This window comes from Megalobrama amblycephala, linkage group LG9 (genome assembly GCF_018812025.1).
Source record: "Megalobrama amblycephala isolate DHTTF-2021 linkage group LG9, ASM1881202v1, whole genome shotgun sequence".
Lineage (NCBI taxonomy): Eukaryota > Metazoa > Chordata > Actinopteri > Cypriniformes > Xenocyprididae > Megalobrama > Megalobrama amblycephala.
The window spans coordinates 7,574,765-7,598,000 of record NC_063052.1 but is presented as its reverse complement, the minus strand read 5'-3'; the positions used below and the strand labels follow the sequence as shown (position 1 = coordinate 7,598,000).

The 23,236-nt window shown below is 36.3% G+C and overlaps 3 protein-coding genes across 5 annotated transcripts in view; 2 read left to right on the top strand and 1 right to left on the bottom strand.

Annotated features, from left to right (window-relative positions):
• Positions 1-3,911, top strand: part of ctnnal1 (catenin (cadherin-associated protein), alpha-like 1) — a 73,708-nt gene extending 69,797 nt beyond the window's left edge. For both annotated transcript variants that reach the window (XM_048201428.1, XM_048201427.1), the window contains exon 19: positions 2,520-3,911. In XM_048201428.1, coding sequence (XP_048057385.1) covers positions 2,520-2,681 — 162 coding nt within the window. In that variant the 3' untranslated portion in view covers positions 2,682-3,911. The remainder of the gene's footprint in view (positions 1-2,519) is intronic.
• A 770-nt stretch (positions 3,912-4,681) lies between these two features.
• On the bottom strand, positions 4,682-6,577 carry abitram (actin binding transcription modulator). The gene is made up of 6 exons (XM_048201426.1): positions 6,382-6,577; positions 6,199-6,250; positions 5,661-5,790; positions 5,498-5,574; positions 5,341-5,410; positions 4,682-5,246 (listed from the first exon to the last, which is right to left on the bottom strand). The coding sequence occupies exons 1-6, from the start codon at positions 6,446-6,448 to the stop codon at positions 5,112-5,114; spliced, it is 531 nt and encodes a 176-aa protein (XP_048057383.1). The 5' UTR covers positions 6,449-6,577; the 3' UTR covers positions 4,682-5,111.
• A 75-nt stretch (positions 6,578-6,652) lies between these two features.
• elp2 (elongator acetyltransferase complex subunit 2) overlaps positions 6,653-23,236 on the top strand; it is a 30,306-nt gene continuing 13,722 nt past the window's right edge. Inside the window, exons 1-11 of one of the 2 annotated variants that reach the window (XM_048201424.1) lie at positions 6,653-6,948; positions 7,217-7,295; positions 7,420-7,490; positions 8,107-8,248; positions 10,216-10,281; positions 10,788-10,865; positions 11,096-11,160; positions 11,263-11,329; positions 12,900-13,043; positions 13,302-13,385; positions 13,540-13,640. In XM_048201424.1, coding sequence (XP_048057381.1) covers positions 6,817-6,948; positions 7,217-7,295; positions 7,420-7,490; positions 8,107-8,248; positions 10,216-10,281; positions 10,788-10,865; positions 11,096-11,160; positions 11,263-11,329; positions 12,900-13,043; positions 13,302-13,385; positions 13,540-13,640 — 1,029 coding nt within the window. In that variant the 5' untranslated portion in view covers positions 6,653-6,816. The remainder of the gene's footprint in view (positions 6,949-7,216; positions 7,296-7,419; positions 7,491-8,106; positions 8,249-10,215; positions 10,282-10,787; positions 10,866-11,095; positions 11,161-11,262; positions 11,330-12,899; positions 13,044-13,301; positions 13,386-13,539; positions 13,641-23,236) is intronic. The other variant, XM_048201425.1, reaches the window with a different exon arrangement.

The following is a 23,236-nucleotide window of genomic DNA, read 5'->3' as shown; positions in this document are numbered from 1 at the left end:
TATATATTTTTATATTTAGATTACCTTCATGTCATACATCTAATACAAAGCTTTAAAAACACTAGTTTAATAACACTGTTAAATCTCAAAATGAAGAAATTACATTTCTTCATACTTTGAGATGCCAAAATATGTTGAACATGAATTTAGATTAAATAGTATAGAATTTTAATATTGGCCATTTATTTGGGTATCAGCCATAATGAGACAATGATTATCATTCAATTATTAAAGATGAATTAAAGATTACTTTAAAGAAATCAAAGGGAAATCAAAGGTAATCAAAATGTAAAAATAGAGGAAATGAGCTTGCTAATTTTCCTAATTTTGTTTTGGAGGTCTCCTACGATAGATTTACATGCATCAAAGGACAAAACACACTTACATTTTTTTCATAATATACACTGCACATCACCTTATTTCTCAAAAAGTCTGAAAACAGTTTGTTCATAAAACCTCTCCTTTCAGCGAGCCTACTCTGCTCTGATTTGCCCAGTCTTTTGTGATTGGTGAACGCTTACAGCACGTATCAGAAACCAAATGTCCATATCTGAATTTCATACAAAATGATACGAACAGTAACAATGGGTGCACTTTAAATATACAATATTGAATTTTACTAATCAATTTAAAAATCTCCAAAATAAACTGATATATTGTGCAGTTATTATGTAATGTTCTGTACAATCAATTTTAAAGGTGCCCTAGATTGTTTTTAAAAGATGTAATATAAGTCTAAGGTGTCCTCTGAATGTGTCTGTGAAGTTTCAGCTCAAAATACCCCATAGATTTTTTTTTATTAATTTTTTTTAACTGCCTATTTTGGGGCATCATTATAAACGTGCCGATTTTATGCTGCCGCCCCTTTAAATCCCGTGCTCGCGCTTGCCTTAAACAGTGCCTTAACAAAGTTCACACAGCTAATATAACCCTCAAAATGGATCTTTACAAAGTGTTCGTCATGCATGCGGCATGCATGCGTCGGATTATGTGAGTATTGTATACTGTTATATTGTTTACTTCTGATTTTGAATGAGTTTGATAGTGCTCCGTGGCTAACGGCTAATGCTACTCTGTTGGAGAGATTTATAAAGAATGAAGTTGTGTTTATGAATTATACAGACTGCAAGTGTTTAAAAATGAAAATAGCGACGGCTCTCTTGACTCCGTGAATACAGTAATAACCGATGGTAACTTTAACCTCATTTAACAGTACATTAGCAACATGCTAACGAAACATTTAGAAAGACAGTTTACAAATATCACTAAAAATATCATGGAGTTTGAGACTCACTGTATGTCATTTCCATGTACTGAACTCTTGTTATTTAACTATGCCAAGATAAATTCAATTTTTCATTCGAGGGCACCTTTAAATTCAGCATGAAACACAAGTTGCAATAGTCTATTCTTCCCTATTGTGACATATATCCAAGTGAAACGGCTTCTCGAACAAGAAAAAATGTAGGGCGGGATTTGATTTTGTCCATTGGGAATTGATTGGATCATTGGATCATTGTGGTTTGCTGTTCCTGTGATCTCATGTGAGTGACAGGTTGTCCCACCCTTGCGCCAGTAAACATAATCAGAGACGAGAAAAGATGCCGCTCTAAGAGGGAGGGGAAGTTATTTTGATTAATGATTACGAGCAGGTCTTGACATTAACATTTTTGCTCACCAACTGCTGTGGCTAGTGGATTTCCAAAGTTACTAGCCACTTTTTGACATGGTACCATGTCAAAACACTGCCATATAAATATTTTTAATATTACCTCATAATGTGGTAGCAGATATATTAGGCTGCTGTCACTTTAAGACCTGACGCACGGATCCATTATACTGTTACACATAAGGTAAGGTACTCGCCAAGACCAGCAATTTGACGTCATTTTTTGTGTATTTGACTGTTTAAGAACAATAAGCAGCAAAAAAATTACTAACTTACTACTGGAGGCAGCGTTATTTGGTGTGAACACGAAATCTGCAGGAATGAGTAAAATTATGTGCAATTTGTGCAATCCCACACTGAAATTCAAGCCCTGTAACACCTTCAATATTCATCCAGAGCAAATGAAACAAGTGAGTGAGGGGAGGTGGGTTTGTGTGTCAACTCTTTGTTGGAGAGATGAGGGAGAGAGAGAGAGAGAAAGCGCAGCTGGCATTGTGTATCTATTCTGCAGAAAATGAGTATTGGAAGTATTGAAAAATCATTAAATATTTTGCACTTTGTTTATTATTTCAGACACCTTTTTAAAAGACTACAATTGAAAAATGTATATATTATATAAAATTAAACCCGCCAAAGTGGCTAGTAGGAATGACTGCATTACGCGCCACTGCTGAAATCCACACGCATTTGCTGCATTGGCGAGTGTTAATGTCAAGCCCTGATTACTAAAAAACAAAACGGTGATGTACATGGATAAATCATTTACAATAAAATATAAGTGTCAAAAAAAATGTATATGATCAAATCCTAGCATGTTTGTATTTAACTTATCTTCTACCTTTAATTCCAGTGTAAATCAGAATGCAGTTGCCTGGCTTCTCAGCACTGGAGGGAGAAGCAGGTGAGCACGCCCGTCAGCGAGGAAACTCTGAACGGCAAAGGCTCCAACGGCTTTGGGATCAAATCCCTTGAACAGCACATGGCCAGTCTGACATTCCTGGAGAGCAAATAGCTCTGAAAACCAAAGGCGCTCCTGCCTGTTCTCGCACACACAGTGCATGGCATTGCACTCGCTCGCAACGTGCCATTCTTTGTGATTCTGCCCATTCGCTTTGTGGTGTACGATAGCGTTAGCGTTACCAGGCTCATTCCAGATACCAAAAAATATTGAAGAAAAACCCTTCATTGCATGTGTTGAAGTCATTATGCAATTGTTTCAAGTGTAATGGCTGGTAAATAAGCTACGGTTTTAACCGAAACGATATTCAACAGCATTTTTTTGTGATTAGCCAACATTGAGGTGTACATAACAAAAAGTTGATGCAAAAAACCTCTGCACACTGTATTTAACATAACTGCCTCATGTACAAGTTGATGCCAAATATATCCAGTTTTAATCATCTTCCTACACTGGTCTTGCCACATGGCAGTCTGCTCAAGGCTGTAAGACACAACTTCAGTGACTTTGGATATACTACTTTGAGAAATTACCATCTTGGTGTTCTATTTGAGAGTTTACAGCAAGGAAAGTTTCTTTCCATAGGGGCATTTCTGAAGGATTTTAATGAAAAAGACCATTTTTAAAGAGACAGTGCACCCTAAAATTTTTGGTCATTTACTTACCCTCATGTCTTTGTGTCAAACACACCAAAAATATATTTTCAAGTTTCAAAAATAATTTTTTATCCACATAATGAATGGACAAAAACAGTTTAAACATATTTCAAAATATCTTCTTTTATGTTCCACAGAAGATCATACAGGGTTGGACTGATATAAGGGTGAGTAAATGACGATGACAGTTTTCATTTTTGGCTGAACTGTCCCTTTAATTGTACTTTTGTAGGAGTAACAGCCTTGTAATAGTATTGACTGCCTTGTAGGTCACTGTGATTTATATTTTTACTTCAATCCTAATAATGTAAGTCAAGCTTTGGTACATTAACCTAAAAGGTTAGAGTGAAGATGGTATATAAATCAATAGTTTAGGCTGTTGTGTACTGAAGAGCAACTTTTTAGTATGGCACAGATTGAAAGGCTCTTCGGAATTGGGTTTCCATTTACACACGCACCAGTTCTAGTTGATACTTTGCTGAAATGTTCCTCTGATTTATACTACAGTCAGTCAAACCATAAGCTTTAGAGATGATTGTGCAGCTATGACCTCGAGTTGTATTAGTGTTGGACCATTGAATGATTGTTAAATCAGAAAAAATCTAAATATATGTTATTTTTCTTAAAATATTAATGACTGGGTGATTTATTTATGCACAAAACATGACATCTGCAGTTTTTCTTATTCGGTTTTACACATTTCTACCAACTAAGGTCATCCAATTTATCTATTGAAACATTCATAATGAAGTACTTATTCTCTTCAATGAACACATTTATTAAAAGCACATACATCAAAACTTTTCATTTGTTCTCTGTTGGGTACATGTTCAGCTATAGACACAATCCTATTGAAAATACATGTTTACATACACTACTGTTCAGTATGTTCATAATGTGTTTGAGAGGTCTCTTAGACTGCATATAACTGGTTTTAAAATATTTTAAAATGTAATTTATTCCTGTGATGGAATAAATGAATTTTTAGCATTATTAATCCAGTCTTCAGTGTCACATGATCCTTTAGAAATCATTCTAATATGCTGATTTGCTGCTCAAGAAACATTTCTTATTATTACCAATGTTGAAAACAGTTTGTAAATGTCTTTACTGTTGCATTTGATCAATTAAATGCATCCTTGCTAAAAAAAAAAAAAAAAAAAAAAAAAAAAAAAAAAAAAAAATGTAAAGCAGTAGTGTACATTTTGCTTGTCATGTAATTTGTAATCTGTATAAAAAGTGTAAAATATTGTTTGGGAAAATTACAAAATGTTCACATGGCTGTTAATTGTTTTGAGACCACTGACTTTAGTTTGGGGTAATGTGTAAAATGTATTGATTAAAAACATAACACACAGAGTATTTGAATGGTGCAATAAATGAACATATGAGAGCCAGTTCAATGGGAATCTGCCTAGAAGGGAGCTGTTCCTTTAAGTTTTTATTTCAAAACTATAATAATCTCCAGCATTATAAGCAGTTTCATAGCAACCAGAAGGAAAATAATGTGTCTGTGAGGATAGAGACCTGTTTCTTCTTAAATTAAAATAGCTCTTAATGAAACAAACTAAACAACCACAACAACGGCATCTTTATGCATCTCATGAATAATGGTCCAACAAAATGCATCCCAGTGAAATCCAAGACTGTTCTGGATCCAGCAGACATGTCTTTATTTCTTCAAGTCGTCATTTTCTCAAGATGTTTTTTTTTTTAAATGGAAGTGGCACACAGCCATGATGCCATTGACGTTCTCATCTCACCTGCTTAAAGCAATTATTCTTCAAAGGAGACTCAGCAGTCAGCAGCTTCAAAGTGCAAGCTGAACTCAGCAAGGCTCTTCTTGTTGGTTTCTTTTCATGAGAACCTCCTCATATTGTTCTCTGGTCAGAAGGCCCTCGGTGATGCTCTTACTCTCTTCAAATTTAGGTAATATAACCGCAACGTATCCTTCTGTGGAAGGCTGTGCCAAAAAGAATGAACGCAGAAGTGACTCATGTGGTCTTGTGTTTTTTTTTTTAGCTGTACTGTGAGTTTTGATGTATACAGATGCTTACCTTTTCCAGTAACAGATCTGGCTTGTTCAGAATGGCTTCATTTACTTCTAGGAGACGTCCTCTGATACAGCTGTGAAAATATAGGTTGAATTGAGATTATTTTATGATTATAGAAACTGAATGTGATGTATATCCAGTGGCATTCTGTATAACTGACCTGAATATGGTGTACTCCTGTTCATCTGTACACGTTATTCTACACAGTGGTGAAAACTCTGTCAGGAACTGACCACCCTGCAGAATAAATGATACATATTGAGATACAGAAGTAATTAATCACATTCACAATCATCATTAAAGTCAAAGGTACTACTACTCACTCGCTTTGACTTTCCAGACACTTTGTTGTTCAGACGGCTGCATCCATCACTGATCTGATAGTTTATGTTTTTGATTTTTCGTCCATTCTGAAGGATAGGATGAGACTCGGCAAGTGTGATGACACATATTCTGATGAGAAGAAACGGAGTTAAATAGAAAAGGTGAATTTAGAGATAACGTGAGCTTTAAAAATAAAGACAGAACATCATGCATCATGAACATTTCCAACATGGTGTTTCAATCCAAATCTCAGATTATATATTCAAATTGTGTACAACTATGTAGCACTGTAGTTTCTGAAAAAGACAAAAATTGTGTATAAACAATAAATTAATACATTTAATACATTTTATGATGGGTTTTTCTGGATCTGGGAGTTATGTACAGAAATATTAAGTTATAATATATCTATATAACAACAACAAAAATGTAAATATATAAAATGAACCCCGTAAAAGTGTAATTAGTTAAAGAACACTAACAAACTAATAAAACTGCACAGTAAAGAGGGAATATATATATACATAATATATTTACCTGTTGGAGTGCTGTAGAATGCAGTGATCCTCACATACTTTCCCCTTCAGATCTACATCAGCATTTACACCAACACAGTAATTAATTAACATCTTTAAAATGTATAGTGTATAGAATGCTAATAGGAAATAATAACAGGCAGCAGACAAAACAGAACTGACAAAACTGATCAGCATATATCACCTGTTCTATACCAGCGGGTGTAATATCGATCGATTACTGATGGGGCTTTCTTTTCACTGTCTTCCATGTCAATATCCTCCGCTTAAAACAGCGATTATATCAAAAAGAAAAAGAAAAAAACTTCAGAGAGTTATAGACAGTCTGGTCAGATGCTAACAGAGAAGCCGGACGACAAATCAAGCTACACACACACAAAAAGCCGTCCGCGCTGAATTTACATCCGGTTACACTTAACTTAGTTGTGGTGTCTGCCGGTATTTTGCATCACTGTGTCGTGCATATTTACTTTATCTAATAATAAATATATACCAATTGTTATTCAATTTCATTCAACCGTATTGTTAGAAAAACCCATTTCTACTAACTCTTTCAGGAACTACTATCATTGTATATTCTCCCGGTTCTTTTTAATTGTAACACACAGCAGCGTCGAAGATGGCAGCGCCTGCAATGGACACATGTCATGTCTCTTGTTGTGCTAATCGTACTCCTAATGTTGTGTCATGGGGTAGAGGAGGTCTCATCGCATTTGGGACATGCAATTCAGTTGCCCTTTATAATCCACAGGTACCGTCTGTATGATTATTCACTTCATTTAGTTGAAATGATGCTGATGCTCTGTGGCATATCATTATTGCACTTATATTATGCACTATTACATTATATTCCGATTCTTTAATGCAATGATGTGCAAACTTGAAACTCGAAGCTATGTAAGTGTACATTCTGACAAGGCAGTTTCACAGTAAATGTGTTTCGTGTCTGGTGAACTGTCAAATAAGATCTGTGACAGGTTTGTTTCACCCTTATTTTATTTATTATTAATTGTCATCAGGAAATAAGGATTGTCGAGCTGCTAAATAAACATACTGGAAGGGTGAATGCTGTCCAGTGGGTTCATAAACAAGATTGCAGTAAGTCTTTGACTTTAACCATCATTTTCTTTATGCACAGACATTATTGTTCAACTTTCTGTCCCTGTCAGACACAATAAAAACAAAGGAACTTTGTAGAAATGTAAGCTGTCTATTTCTGTAGGTCCAGAAACCCAGTTGGTATCTGGTGGGTCAGATAATAATGTTATTGTTTGGGAGAAGCAGGATGGGAAGGTATGTGTTTACAATAACAATAAATGACAACATAATTGGGTCATTTCTGTTATGCAGTACATTTTTTTCATTACAAACTTAATATATTATAAAATAATAAATCAAAACCTTTTAAAGATATTTATTTATGCATTTTTACAATAACACAATTATTATGAACATAAAGGTGAATTTTACATAAATTTGAACTGATGTTGCAATTTAAAAAAAACAAACATGTACACTGGTCCTATGCTCTCAGTAATACTTTCCATCTTTTGTAATATCTTTGGAATAACATCCAATTGAAACACAACCCTTGTTTTAAGAAACCCCTTAGTGATAACACCCTTACTAATTGTTACAATTGTAAATCTGGAAAAGTCTAGAGAAAAACTGTTTAAAAAAAAAAAAAGAATTTTAATTTAAAATAATTAAATTAGATTAAATTAAATAAATGGATACAATTAATCATTAATCTATGAAATAGATTAAATTAGTTAAAAACATAAATATAATTTTGATGAATATAAATAAATAAAAAATTAGATTACAATTAAATAAATTGAGTATGTGTATGTAATGTATGTATGTAACTCTGTGGCTAGTGATTTGAGTTTGTCCCTCTTCTGCTCAGTTCACAGCATGTGCGGTGTGTTCAGGACACTCAGGGCCTGTGTGTGCAGTGGACGCCGTGTCTCTGTCCTCCTCTCACTTACTGGTGGCCTCAGCATCATCTGACTCCACTGTTAAACTCTGGACATGCACCTCTGATACAGGTAAGATAAGAAGTGAGCTTTCAGTTCATGAGAGTGTAGACTGGAAGTACTCAATCTATTAATGCGGTTTTTTTAAATAAGCGTTTGAGGATTTTTTTTTTTTAATTCTCCAAGCCTGACATCTGCTGGTCGGTTCTTGTAAATGATAAATAGCCCTTAAAGGTCCCGTTCTTCGTGATCCCATGTTTCAAACTTTAGTTAGTGTGTAATGTTGTTGTTAGAGTATAAATAAAATCTGTAAAATTTTAAAGCTCAAAGTTCAATGCCAAGCGAGATATTTTATTTAACAGAAGTTGCCTACATCGAACGGCCAGTTTGGACTACATCCCTCTACTTCCTCTTTAATGACGTCACTAAAACAGTTTTTTGACTAACCTCCGCCCACAGGAATACACAAGAGTTGCGTTTGTAGAGTGTGTTTGTCGCCATGTCGTCGAAACGCTGTTATTTTCATCCCGCAGTCCAATCACCGGGTCTGATTCCGGCTCAAATTGATAGGGTAAAATTAAAGACATGTTTACAATAACACTGAGCGCGTGCATCTCCACGTTATGGTAAGAGGCGTGACTTTTCCGGGCACGGTGCGCTCAGAGCTGTCGAATCACAACACAGGAACTGCTGGCACAATCAGAACTCGTTACGTATTTCTGAAGGAGGGACTTCATAGAACAAGGAAGTCATCAGCCCGTTTTTATGACAGTGGAAACAGCGGTATACAGATAAGTAAATTATGTGAAAAATACTGTGTTTTTTTACACGCGAAACATGAACATGTTATATTGCACACTATAAACACAATCAAAGCTTCAAAAAACCACGAAAAACGGGACCTTTAAAGTTTCTTTCTTCTGCTGAACACAAAAGAAGATATTTTGAAGAATGTTGGTAACCAGACAGTTGACGGTAGTATTTTTTTCCCTACTATGGAAGTCAATGGCTACCGTCAGCTGTTTGATTACCAACATTCTTCAAAATATCTTCTTTTGTGTTCAGCAGTAGAAAGACAGAAACTCATACAGGTTTGGAACAACATGAGGGTGTGTAAGTGATGACAAAGGAACTATGCCTTTAATTCAAATTCAGTGCATATAGTTCAATGTATTTGATGTTGTAGAGAGAAAGTAGAATTTGCTATGGATACCAGCAACCAAGAACAATAGAAATTAAAATAGAAACAGAGCGAAATATTCTAAATATCTGTTTATATTTATTGTACTTTACCATTCAAATGTTTGGGGTCAGTAATATTGTTTTTTTTTTTTTTTTAAGAAATTAATACTTTTTTTATTCAGCAAGGATGCATTAAATTGACAGAAATAGAAAAAGATGTTAAGCATAACAGTTTTAAACTGTGATAATAATAAGAAATGTTTTTTGAGCAGCAAATTGGCATATTATGATTTCTGAAGGATCATGTGACACTGAAGACTGGAGTATTGATGCTGAAAATTCAGCTTTGACATCACAGGAATAAATTACATTGTAAAATATATTAAAAAATAAAACAGTTATTTTGAATTATAATAATATTTCAGAATATTACAGTTATTTTTGTATTTTTTTAATCGCATAAATTCAGTCTTGGTGAGCATTATAGACTCCAAAACATTAAATAAACATATTTCAAAACGTTTTAAAAAGTCATACCAACCCCAGTCTTTTGAATGGTAGTGTATTTGCATATATTTAATGTGTAGATGTATATCTCATGTATTGAGTTCACCCAAAATTATATTTTAATATTTTAAAATATCCTGCCTCTTCCAAGCTTTATAATGGCAGTGAATGGGGGGCCACATTTTGAAGCCCCAAAAAAACCAAACAAATATCCATCCATCATAAAAATAATCCATACGGCTCCAAGGCATTAATAAAGGGGTTGGGTTTTTGTAAGAAAATATTCATATTTAAAACTAAAGTAACTATGGATATTTTTATTACAAAAAAACATTGTTTCACTTCAAAAGGCCTTAAAAGTCTCCAACTGTGTTCATCTGAAGAAGATAGTCATATACACCTAGGATTGCTTGAGGGTGAGTAAATCATGGGATAATTTGTCTTAACTTTAAGTCTCTCCCTAAAGAACAATGAAGATTAAGATTTAAGAATGAAGAACTCAAACTATTAATGAAAGCTCATGCATAATTTATTTGATCCTACTGCTTTCTCTCTGATGTCCATTCTTACTGTTCAGAGTGATGTTTCATTGACCAGATTGTGATGAATTCTTTGCAGAGTGTGTGAAATCCATATACTGTCGGGTAATGCAATGCAGTATGCAATAATGCAATATTTACATATTGTTTTGACACACTTTTGAGTCACGCATTGATGAATTGCATCATTCCTCTAACATTCAACTGACAGTAATCTAATGAGCTGTCTGCCAACACGCAGGACCCAAACTACTTTTGAGTGCATTATTAGGTTTTCTGTGTAATTGGTCTTATATTGATGTATTTTTTTGGATTATTAATATCCTACTTTAAATTGATTCATTATGAGTTAGACAGGTTCGTGTTTCTGTTCTCTTCATTAGCTGAATGCCTCCAGACCGTATCTTTTGGGAGCGGGTTCATGATGGATGTCTCCTTGGCGCTGTTGCCAGGCAGCAGAGGTAAGCTGCGCCTGCTGCTTCATGTTGATTTGCAGTATTGTCCATCCCTATCAAATGTTAAAATTTCATTCTGCGCTTTAAATATGTCCTGGGGCGACGTTAGCCTGCATCTTACATTATTCACGTCTGGACTGTAGCTGTATTTTGCTTCTAGATGCCATGAATAGACTTAGTCACTTGTCTGCCTCGTGTGTCCGTGTGAATGAGGAGGATAATTCCATCTCTTGCAGTTCCAGTGCTCGCCTGTGGGGGAGATGACAGCAAAGTTCACCTGTACGTGCAGCTCAGTGGACAGGTAAGACTGTGAGGTGTCTTTGCTTTATATTAATATTGTAAAATTCTATTCATATTTTGCATGTCATGTGGGTGTGTGGATGTCATCTGTGGTTGTGTTTAGTTTCAGAGGCTTCTGACTCTGACAGGACATGAGGATTGGGTCCGAAGTGTGGAGTGGGCCACTAAAGGTAGGACTACTGAATGGAATAAATGGGCTTAGAAAGAAAGTATTGTATTTAGTGTGGTTAAAATGAAGGCTGTTTTAGGACCTCGATAATTAAAAAACTAAATTTGAGCTTTTAGTCCTTCAGAACGAGGTCAGAACAATGTTTTAAAGACATTAATACTCAGTAAGGATGCTTAAATTGATCAAAAGTGACAGTGAAGTTATTTATAAGGTTACAAAAGATTTCTTTTTCAAATAAATGCTGTTTTTTTAACTTTCTGTTTATCAAAGAATCCTGAAATCCTTGCTACTTGCTAACTTAAATCATTAATTTTATTGGCTATTTATCAAACAGATAGACACTACCAGTCAAAAGTTTGGAACATTACTATTTTTAATGTTTTTGAACAAAGTCTCTTATGCGCATTAAAGCTGCATTTATTTTATAATAAATACAGAAAAAACGATAATAATGTGAAATATTATTACAATTTAAAATTATGGTTTTCTGTTTCAGTATACTTTAAAATATAATTTATTTCTGTGATGCAAAGCTGAATTTTCAGCATCATTTCTCCAGTCTTCAGTGTCACATGATCCTTCAGAAATCATTCTAATATGCTGATTTGAAACTCAGTTATTATCAATGTTGGAAACAGTTGTGCTGCTTAATATTATTTTATAACCTGTAATACTTTTTCAAGATTCTTTGATGAATAAAAAGTTAAAAAATATCAGAATTTATTTAAAATAGAAATCTTTTGTAACAATATACACTACCGTTCAAAAGTTTGGGGTCAGTAATTTTTTTTTTTTTTCTTTTTTTTTTTTGAAAGAAATTAATACTTTTATTCAGCACGGATGTGTTAAATTGATAAAAAGTGATATTAAAGATTTATATTTTTAGAAAAGATTTATATTTTGAATAAATTATGTTCATTTTAACCTTTTATTCATCAATTAATCCTGAAAAAAGTATCACAGGTACCAAAAAAATATTAAGCAACACAACTGTTTTCAACATTGATAATAACTGAGTGTCAAATCATCACATTAGAATGATTTCTGAAGGATCATGTGACACTGAAGACTGGAGTAATGATGCTGAAAATTCAGCTTTGCATCACAGAAATAAATTTATATTTTAAAGTATATTAAAATAGAAAACCATAATTTTAAATTGTAATAATATTTCACAATATTATTGTTTTTTCTGTATTTATTATGAAATAAATGCAGCCTTAGTGAGCATAAGAGATTTCGTTCAAAAACATTAAAAATAGTAATGTTTCCAAACTTTTGACTGGTAGTGTATGTCCCATCCAAATCAAAGACCCATTTAATACATATGATACAGTAACGGCAGGATATCCAAGGATATAAAACGCATTATCCTAAGGAGCATGCAAACAAGTATTTGTATTGTATTTATATTTATTTATTTATAGAGCACTTTCCAGGCTGCTCTGTAGCTCCAAAGTGCTGTACATTGTAAGCAAAATCAGCGATTAAAATACAAAAAAATCAAGCAAGTGCTTGCTGAAATATATATGCTTTCTTTTTTACTTGTGTTTCAACTGCTGAATGTGTAGATGGAGAGCTCTGGCTAGCCAGCTGTTCACAGGACTGTCTGATCAGAGTGTGGAAACTGTTTGCCAAGACTGCGGCTGAACCGGACCATCAGACTGACGCTATTATCAAAATGAAGGAGAACATCATTCAAGTGTCTGGAGATGGTGAGGCTGGAGGCTTTGCGTGATTGTAATTTAGTTGTGTGATGACTTATAGAAATTGGTTGGTTGAAACCATGTCTTGTTCAACAGAAAATCGAGGACCGCGTATACATTGTTTTGTAATCAGAGTTTGGCTAGTAAAGACTTCATTTCATAAGTAAAGAAAAATGTGTAAGGATAATATTCTGCCCCTTACTGATGAAATAAAGACTATTACTGTCATAACTTATGTGTAATTCTTTTTCTGTGTTTGTGCTCTAGAATTTGCTGTGACTCTTGAAACAGTGTTGGCTGGACATGAAAACTGGGTTTATGGAATTCACTGGCAACCTCCATGTGTCAAAGGTATTCCTAAATGTTTTCATTGATTTTGTGTCTTTTTTTACTGTAATGTGCTGTGAAATTATTTACTTTTTGACGTTGTATTATTTTGTTGTTTTTTCTTTTGTATTTATCATGTCTCTGCCTCTGTTTTGTTACTTGTTGTCTCCCCCTGCAGGTGACTCAGTGGAACAGCCCCTGAAGCTGCTCTCTGCCTCAATGGACAAAACCATGATCTTATGGGGGCCAGAGGAGGATTCAGGCATGTGGGTGGAGCTGGTAAAGTCACCTTGTTTACTACTTAATAAATACTGTCATTGAAAAAAAAATTAAAAGGTTGATTGGAAGGCATTATGTAGTGATACACCTTTTAGAATCAGAATCACCTTTATCGCTGGGTTTTTCATTATTGTAATGTATAATGTCCATGGAGGTGAATAAGAGACCATGGTGGATCCTGGATATTGTTGGGAAGGCCAGTTGTGGATGGAAAGAAACTGTTCTTGAGGCGTGAGGTTTTAGTCTTGATGGACTACAGAGTGCCTTGAGCAGTTTTCACAGCATTGAGCTCCTGACTTCACCAGGTCACCAGATGGTCTCCTACAGTACCTGTAGGCAGACTCATCCCTCTCAGAGATGAGCCCAATGAGGGTGATGTAGTCATCCGCAAACTTCAGTGGTTTGATAGATTGGTGACTGGAGGTGCAGCTGTTAGTTTAAAGGGAGAAGAGTAGAGGGGAAAGAACACAGCCTTGGGGGAACCAGTACTGATGGTCCAGGAGTTAGAGACATGGCTCATACCATGGTAATAACTTTATTATATTAAAAATGGTTTGGGACTGCTATTCAAAGGTGCAGTATGTAGGATTTCTGTCCGCTAGAGGTCACTAAAAGCCTATTCAAAACAAAGGCGTAGCTTGATGATGCCAAGTTTGAGCGCGGAATCTTGGGACGTGGTCTCCATCTCAACGGACGGTGCAAAAGAATAGGGATAGGACTCAGGAAGAAATCATGTTCATGGATGCAGTGATATTAATGTTACTGTAGTATGAAGCAGAGCAGGGGCATATTCTTCGTACGTCGCTAACTCACTTAGCTGGATTTGACTGATGGCGATTTGGCATGATCTTGGATTGTTCGGTTCTTCGACGCTCATCCTGGACTTGCTGTCATAGCAACAGGTCCGTAAGCTCAAACCTGCTCGAGAGCAGGCTTATTTCATGTAAACAGGATTAGATTGCATCTTTTTAAGCAGAGGTGATGCTTAAAGTCTGTCCCAGCCACTGCTACTTTCCCACAAGATACCCTAATGTAAACCAGGAACAATATGATTTAAAAATAAATTTGCAAACAATACTATAATGCCGTGTAGTGTCATAATATAGACACCGACAGTTTTACTCTTTGAGAGATTCATTCGTGAGGGAATAATTACATAATAATTTTTATTGGAGTTTTACACACATGATGTACAGATGTCTATGCCGTACATGCATTTGTGCATTTGAACCGCGACAGATATTATGGGAGTGGCTTGATGAAGTGCAGGAGATGCAGATAACTTGATCTTGACCCTTAAGAAACTTTAATTAATGCTGTCAAATATGCTTCAAAGGTAAATTAGTTGCTAATTACAACATTGAAATAAAAAATTGCCTGTACAAATACTAGAAATTGTGAATATAGCCTAAATAATTGCGTAATCATGTAAAAAAAATTGTGCACATTTCATTTATCTATTATAACATTTATGTCTTTCTTCTGTCATTTATTCGTTTGGCTGTTTCCTTATAAATGTCTAGAAATTCGTCAAGTTTTTCGTCAGGTGTCTTTTCTCATTCTATGATGTCATTACGTTGCCGTCTTGACTCCAGCCAATCGCTGCATTGCTGATCGTGGTTTCGTGTATCGATACATCTGCCCTTTTCATGGAACACGAGAACACGCAGTAATCTTAGACAACTTAATCCAGATATTTTAATCCAATCTGCAAATTCGTTTGAAGAACCACATTAGCTAGAGTTGAGTTATCACGATTAGAAGATCTGGCATCTGTCAAATCATCTCAGATGTATTAAGCGAGGTACGAAGAATATGCCCCAGGACCGAGTGTTGTGGGAGCTGGACGAGGCCGCTGGAGCGATTGCGCAACACACACCTCACAAGCAGCGGAACTTTTATTATGACACAGTCGCCGGCGCTGCTTCCGCTTTACCGGTCATGAGTATGAGGTAACACAGCTCTGTTTATCATATTAGATACATTTGAGTGGGTTGAAAATGACGTTATAACGTTACTTTGTGCGTTCGCTCGGCGGCTGCTGCGAGACACTTGTTGCACACTGCAGTAAGCTAGATATCATATTAAATACTGGATGGCTTGTGTTGATAAATGGCATGCAATTAATTTTAAAACATATTATATGATGGAGATAATTCTGTATTTCTGTTACTAAAAATAAAGCTGCATCTGATTACGCTATGTTAGCTACTTCACAAAATAGTGTTTTTTTCTGAGGTGTGGTAAAATCATGGTACTCGCAAAAAATCAAGAAAATTAGATTTAAACAATAAGACTAAACGTGTTGAGCTATATAACAATAATTAGTTTTCTGTCTATAAATATATCAAAACAGTTGTTCCCTTGTCTATTAAAACGTGTAATATATTAAAGCGTCTTTGGTGTTTCCATGGTTTCTACAAAATAAAACCGGAAACCGAGGGTAACGCGGGTATGACGCAATTGACAGGCGACTCCTCACACGTCCTGGAGCCTTAGTTAAAATTGCAATTTTCTCACGATTTACAAATAGTTGGAAACATTTGGGATATTGTAAGTACTCAAGTAAACAAAATATATAACACTGGCCTAGTGTTTTTTGGATATTTTACTGCAAAAATCTTACATAATGCACCTTTAATAGTCTTACCTTTTATAATACTGTTTATTCATAAGTGTTAGCGAAATTCTTACAATTTATGTCAATGCTAAGTAGTGCTGTCAAACGATTAATCGCAATTAATCGAATCTACATCAATGACCTCACTTTTTAAACCTGAGCATACAGATCAAGCTCCTGGAAGGAAATAACCCCATCCTGAGGTAATTTCCATCCTATACTTCATACAATCTCTGCTTGCCAGTCATGAACTTTAGAATCCGTAGCAGGGGCAGGAAGTGCTGCACAAGCTCCTCTGCTATGTTACGCTCTCTGGTTCATGCAGGGAACATCTGCCCATTCTCTGCTAACTGCGTCAAATTTAACACACACACTGAGAATTGCACAGATAAGTTTGTTCTCTTCCATCTGTGTGAGGTACTGTGAATGATTGGTGAATTCCTCTCAGAAATGGGATGGTGATTCCTCAGATGACCTTAAATTGGGACATTTTTTTCCCCATTTGTTTTGTTGTAATAAAACATTTTGATTGGCATTGCCACGGTAGATAACAGGAATGGTGTTGTGGTTGATTAATAAGAGGTACTCACTTTGATCTTGGCGTACAGACAAAGGTTTTTGGGCTCAGATCAATGGCTCCTGATTTTGACACTTGAAGCATTGTAGTATGATGATGCACGTGTTTTGTCATACTAAGGCATGTCCAATTAAAAATCAAAGGCTGTGAGCTGTAGTTGTAAGGAGAAAGAGGTTGATTTAAGGTCTTGTGTTGTACCTGGATGCAGTGGAGTTGTTCCACAATCGTTATTTCTGCACTGCATGTGTCTTCTGTATTGAGTTGTAAAGGGCATACGATATGAGGTAGGTGTGAACTGGGTTATCAGATGTGGATGAGAGCCTTTGAACTGACAGATTCACAGAGACTAAGGAAATAAATGTGGGTTATTATGCATCCTTTCTGATTTCCACCTTCTGATCCCCTACTTTTAATTCAGCTTTAGCTCATGTTAAAAGATAAGTAACAGAATAAACCGATATGATATGTCCTCATAAATGGTGAATTAATATTTTAATTTGTGCACTTTAAAAAAAACAGAACAAAAACAGATAAGGTTATAGAATAAAGGCCCTTTCACACTAACATAAATCTTTATCAAACTAGATTTTGAATAAACACATTGTGTTCAGCGCAGCATTTTATATTTACATTTGATTATTCAATTTCTGTAGTAGGCCTATTTCTTACTGTATTGTTGTATTGCTTGTAATTTGCATCTTTGTTCTTATTTTTAATAACAAAAATTAAATTAAAGGTGCCCTCGAATGAAAAATTGAATTTATCTTGGCATAGTTGAATAACAAGAGTTCAGTACATGGAAATGACATACAGTGAGTCTCAAACTCCATTGTTTCCTCCTTCTTATGTAAATCTCATTTGTTTAAAAGACCTCAGAAGAACAGGCGAATCTCAACATAACACTGACTGTTACGTAACAGTCGGGGTGTACGCCCCCAATATTTGTATATGCCAGCCCACGTTTCCAACATTATAAAAGGCATTAGACAAGGGCAGCCAGTATTAACGTCTGGATGTGCACAACCAAATCATCAGACTAGGTAAGCAAGCAAGAACAATAGCGAAAAATGGCAGATAGAGCAATAATAACTGACATGATCCATGATAACATGATATTTTTAGTGATATTTGTAAACTGTCTTTCTAAATGTTTCATTAGCATGTTGCTAATGTACTGTTAAATGAGGTTAAAGTTACCATCGGTTATTACTGTATTCACGGAGACAAGAGAGCCGTCGCTATTTTAATTTTTTAACACTTGCAGTCTGTATAATGCATAAACACAACTTCATTCTTTATAAATCTCTCCAACAGAGTAGCATTAGCCGTTAGCCACGGAGCACTATCAAACTCATTCAAAATCAGAAGTAAACAATATAACAGTATACAATACTCACATAATCTGACGCATGCATGCCGCATGCATGACGAACACTTTGTAAAGCTCCATTTTGAGGGTTATATTAGCTGTGTAAACTTTGTTAAGGCACTGTTTAAGGCAAGCGCGAGCTCTGTGGGCGGAGACCACGGGATTTAAAGGGGCCGCAGCATAAAATCGGTGCGTTTATAATGATGCCCCAAAATAGGCAGTTAAAAAAATTTATTAAAAAAAAATCTATGGGGTATTTTGAGCTGCAACTTCACAGACACATTCCGGGGACACCTTAGACTTATATTACATCTTTTAAAAACATAATCTAGGGCACCTTTAAATAATGAAAATAACTGTATTGTGATATGTATCGTTATTTTGAAAGAAAATTTCTCATATTGTGAAGTAAGATATAGTTTTGATTTTATTTTTTCCCCATCTTTTGGTGTGAAAAGGCCTGAACCTGCGCTAATTACTTTTCCATAAATATGGCATTTTATGTTATCTAAAACTTGCCTCCATTGCACAGTTATTGACTGACTGCCAGTGCCCTACTAAGCAGAAAATGACCAACATGACTTTGGCTAATTAACACGTCTACAAAGAAGAGTCTCCTACCTAATGATTAGACTAATTGGTCAGATTTAGTGGAGAGCTGGTTTGCAGTGTAGTGGCCAGGCAAACTGCTGGGTAAAGTACACCCTTCTAATAAGTCATGTTGCCAGTGAATGGGTGGGGGGACTGAGATTCTGTGAGCCATTAGTGTTTTGCTAATGGTTTATTTTCTCTGATAGACCAGAAGGGAGAATGGATGACTTACCATGATAGATCTTTAACCTCAAGACCTCATGACCCACACACACATCTCCTAGAATTGGTGTACCATTGAGCTGCTCTCTGTATCCATCATTATTGCATTGCTCACCTTCAGCATCATGAATCTCTCATCTATACAGGAATGAAACTATGAGTAAAGTATTAGTTTGTCCGGTAGCGATTACCTTTATCCTGTAAGATAAAGTGCAAGATAATCCAAGTAGTCATTTAGCAAACGCTTTTATCTACAGTGACTTGCAGTATACTTATTTAATCACCCTGGAACAACCGGCGCTAAGTACCTTTCAAGGGCATAACGCTGATAGTTCATGGATTGCTTCTGGTGGGCTTCAAACCTACATTTCTCATTGGTTCACAAACGAGGGTCACAAAAGATTAACATGACGGCACATGCTAGTCGATGAGTTGAATCAACTCCACAGCAACTACATAAATTTATCCACTAACCATTCAGAAACGTCCAGCTGCATTCTAAAAGTTGTAACTTCTTCCTGAGTCTCTCCATCAGTGTCCGATTCCGGTTTGATCAAAGCAAGGCTGAAGACCGTTATTGACAATCGTCATTTTGGCTGTGTGAGATTCTTCAGCTTTGTTGTTGTTGAGCAACCGAAGAGTGAGCTGTTAAAACTCCACCCTCTTTTGGAAAGCGGGTCGGGAGCAGCAGCTCATTTGCATTTAAAGGGACAAACACAAAACTGTGTGTTTTTGCTTACAATCAAATAGGGGCTATTTTGACAAGCTATAATAAATGATCTGTGGGGTATTTTGAGCTGAAACTTCACAGACACATTCTGGGGACACCAGAGACTTATATCACATCTTGTAAAAGGGGCATCTTAGGTCCCATTTAACTTTTAGGCCACATCATTCGCACATGACCTGATGTAGTACTGAGGTGCTGTTCATTTTCAGAATCTCAACCTCAAGTCAAGAGTTTTGTGGCTCCCAGCATTGTTGCCTTTTGTACAAATCCCATCCCAAACTCTGTGGTTGTGTTACAACACACTTTGTGCCACAGATCCATATCTGTGTTCCATCCCTAAACAAGAGTGATTGCACATTTTACCCATGAGATTTGGCCGTGATATACGAGTAGCCATGTGGATGGAATTCAAAATCAATCTGGTTAATGTTGCATCACTCTTTCCAGAATGGCTCGCAGAGATCCGTGCCATTCAAAGTGAAGGGCTCTCTTTATCGCAGTCATTAGTTCCGCCATATTCACTCCGTAGGATACGCCTGTGAAGGGCATGTCAAATGTCTCTCTATTGGCGTATACAGGACCGTCGATAGCCCTTACCGTTTGATGGTTTGCGGATTTAGTTTTAAATCGGTGTTTTCCAGCCAACGCGGCTCTGTCTGAACTGTCCTGCATGTCTTGTGGCAGTGTTAAAATCTAAGCGTTGGATGGCTGATTTGTCCATCTAGTGTTGTCTTTTTGATGAAGAGCTTAAGCGAGCCACCCGATCTGGCAATATCTTTGAGACATGCTCTGCTGGGCATGACAAGAGACTGTGAATCATTGAGCGGTGACACCCTTGAATGCGAGGAATCACTGCTGCTTTTAACCCGGCTGCTGGAAATGTCTTGTCCTGCTCAAGGTCAACAGGATACACCTTTGTGATGGCTGTCAACTGAAATTTTCATACCTCCTTTTCACAGCTGAAAGTGTGATAAGATAAAATTACAAAATTATTTCTTCATCCTCTGAGTGTATATTGGCAATGCAGATGTTGAGGCTGGAGCATCAGTCTTTGCTTGCACACAACCATAAATAAAAATAGAGGCAGGTTATCGCTGATGGCATAATCATGACTAATTATCTTGTTTTATACAACGTTACCGCTTGCTCTGCTGCACGACTCGCTTCCCCTATTACCGTGAGACACTCGAACAGCATTAAGCATGTTAGACACGGGCCAGACAGAGGGCAAGCCGCGCTACAGTTTGCTGAAAAACAATTACAGTGCTTTGGTATTCATAGCCCAGCCCAGTCAGGGGAGTTTACACTGATTCATTCTTCATGTGACCATTTTGTCTCCCAGCTTTCTGAGGCTCATATTTGATTTAATGTGTGTGTGATTACGTTCAACATCACATTAATGCATTCGAAGGAAGCAAACACGATTTATGTCTCATTTAATAGTCTCCTCGTTGCATACATTGTGCTTTTCGCTTGTCGGCCTGATTAATTGGTGTCCTCAGACTGTTACTTAACGGAGATGGAGCACAGCTGTAGACTCTCAACTCAGATTGCTCAGGATTCATGACTACTAATTAGCGGCCTGCTTGACCAGCCGGTTTGTCAGGGGCAGTGACACCAGCAAATACCTCTCTTATCAAACACTCACAATCAAGAACATGATGGAGAGCACCCAGTGTAGTTCCCAGTTTTTTGTTTTCCTATAAAGTTGCTCTTTGGGATTGAATTTTAGCCACCCCAGACAATTAACTTATAACCACTGCAGCATAATGACATTCACTCTGTATAATCAAATGAACAAATAACCCCCAAAAGAGTTTATAACCACTTCAGACAGGATTTTAGAGTGGATGACAGTCTACAATATCACCATAATAAGGGAGTATAGTGGCTTAGTTGTTTAAGAATTTGGGTGTTTCTTGAAAGCATTGTTAGCAAAAAAGCAAGTTCTGTTGTTACCTACATAGTTTAGAGGTGTTCTTGATTATCATTTCACTTTTTTAACTTTAGTTGGTGTGTAATGTTGCTGTTTGAGCATAAACAACATCTGCAAAGTTCAATGCAAAAGGGAGATATTTTCTTTTACAGAAATCACTTTTAAGGGCTACAATAAATGGCTGGTAGGAACTACAATGAGCTTCTTCCCGGGTTGGTGACATCACTAACACTAAAATTTACATAAACCCTTCCCCTGGGAACACGCAACAAAGGGGGTAAGGCCATGTTGGGCTGCTTTAGAGAAGAGGAAGAGTTGTTGTAGTAGAGTGTTGTTACCATGCCATCCTTTTATGCCAGACTCATTCACAAACGAGGGTCAATTCAACACTGGATTTGCACAAAAGATAAACATGACAGCACATGCTAGTCTAAGAGTTGAATAAACTTTGAATCACTGTTTAGTTTGTCAATGAAAGTGCCGTTTTTTTAAGGGTGCCCTAGAATCAAAAATTGAATTTACCTCGGCATAGTTGAATAACAAGAGTTCAGTACATGGAAAAGACATATGTTGAGTTTCAAACTCCATTGCTTCCTCCTTCTTATATAAGTCTCATTTGTTTAAAAGACCTCCGGAAAACAGGCGAATCTCAACATAACACCGACTGTTACGTAATCGTCAGGATCATTAATATGTATGACCCCAATATTTGCATATGCCAGCTCATGTTCAAGGCATTACACAAGGGCAGCCAGTATTAACGTCTGGATCTGTGCACAGCTGAATCATCAGACTAGGTAAGCAAGCAAGGACAATAGCGAAAAATGGCAGATGGAGCAATAATAACTGACATGATCCATGATTACATTATATTTTTAGTGATATTTGTAAATTGTCTTTCTAAATGTTTTGTTAGCATGTTGCTAATGTACTGTTAAATGTGGTTAAAGTTACCATCGTTTATTACTGTATTCGCGGAGACAAGAGCCGTCGCTATTTTCATTTTTAAACACTTGTAGTCTGTATAATTCATAAACACAACTTCATTCTTTGTAAATCTCTCCAACAGTGTAGCATTAGCCGTTAGCCACAGAGCATATAGCCTCAAACTCATTCAGAATCAAATGTAAACATCCAAATAAATACTATACTCACAGGAATCGATGCATGCATGCAGCATGAATGACGAACATCTTGTAAAGATCCATTTGACAGTTATATTAGCTGTGTGAACTTTGTTTATGCACTGTATAACTGCACTTATAGTTGAGAGCTCGGGAGGGCAGGGAGCAAGAGATTTAAAAGGGCCGCACACCCTGAATCGGTGCATAGTTAATGATGCCCCAAAATAGGCAGTTTAAAAAATTAATTTAAAAAAATCTGTGGGGTATTTTGAGCTGAAACTTCACAGACACATTCAGGGGACACCTTAGACTTATATAACATCTTTTGAAAAGACGTTATACGGCACCTTTAATAGTTCTTATGTACTCTAGTACCCTGAGGGAACCTTAGAATTTGACATTTGGGGTAACCCGTGATTGAATTAAA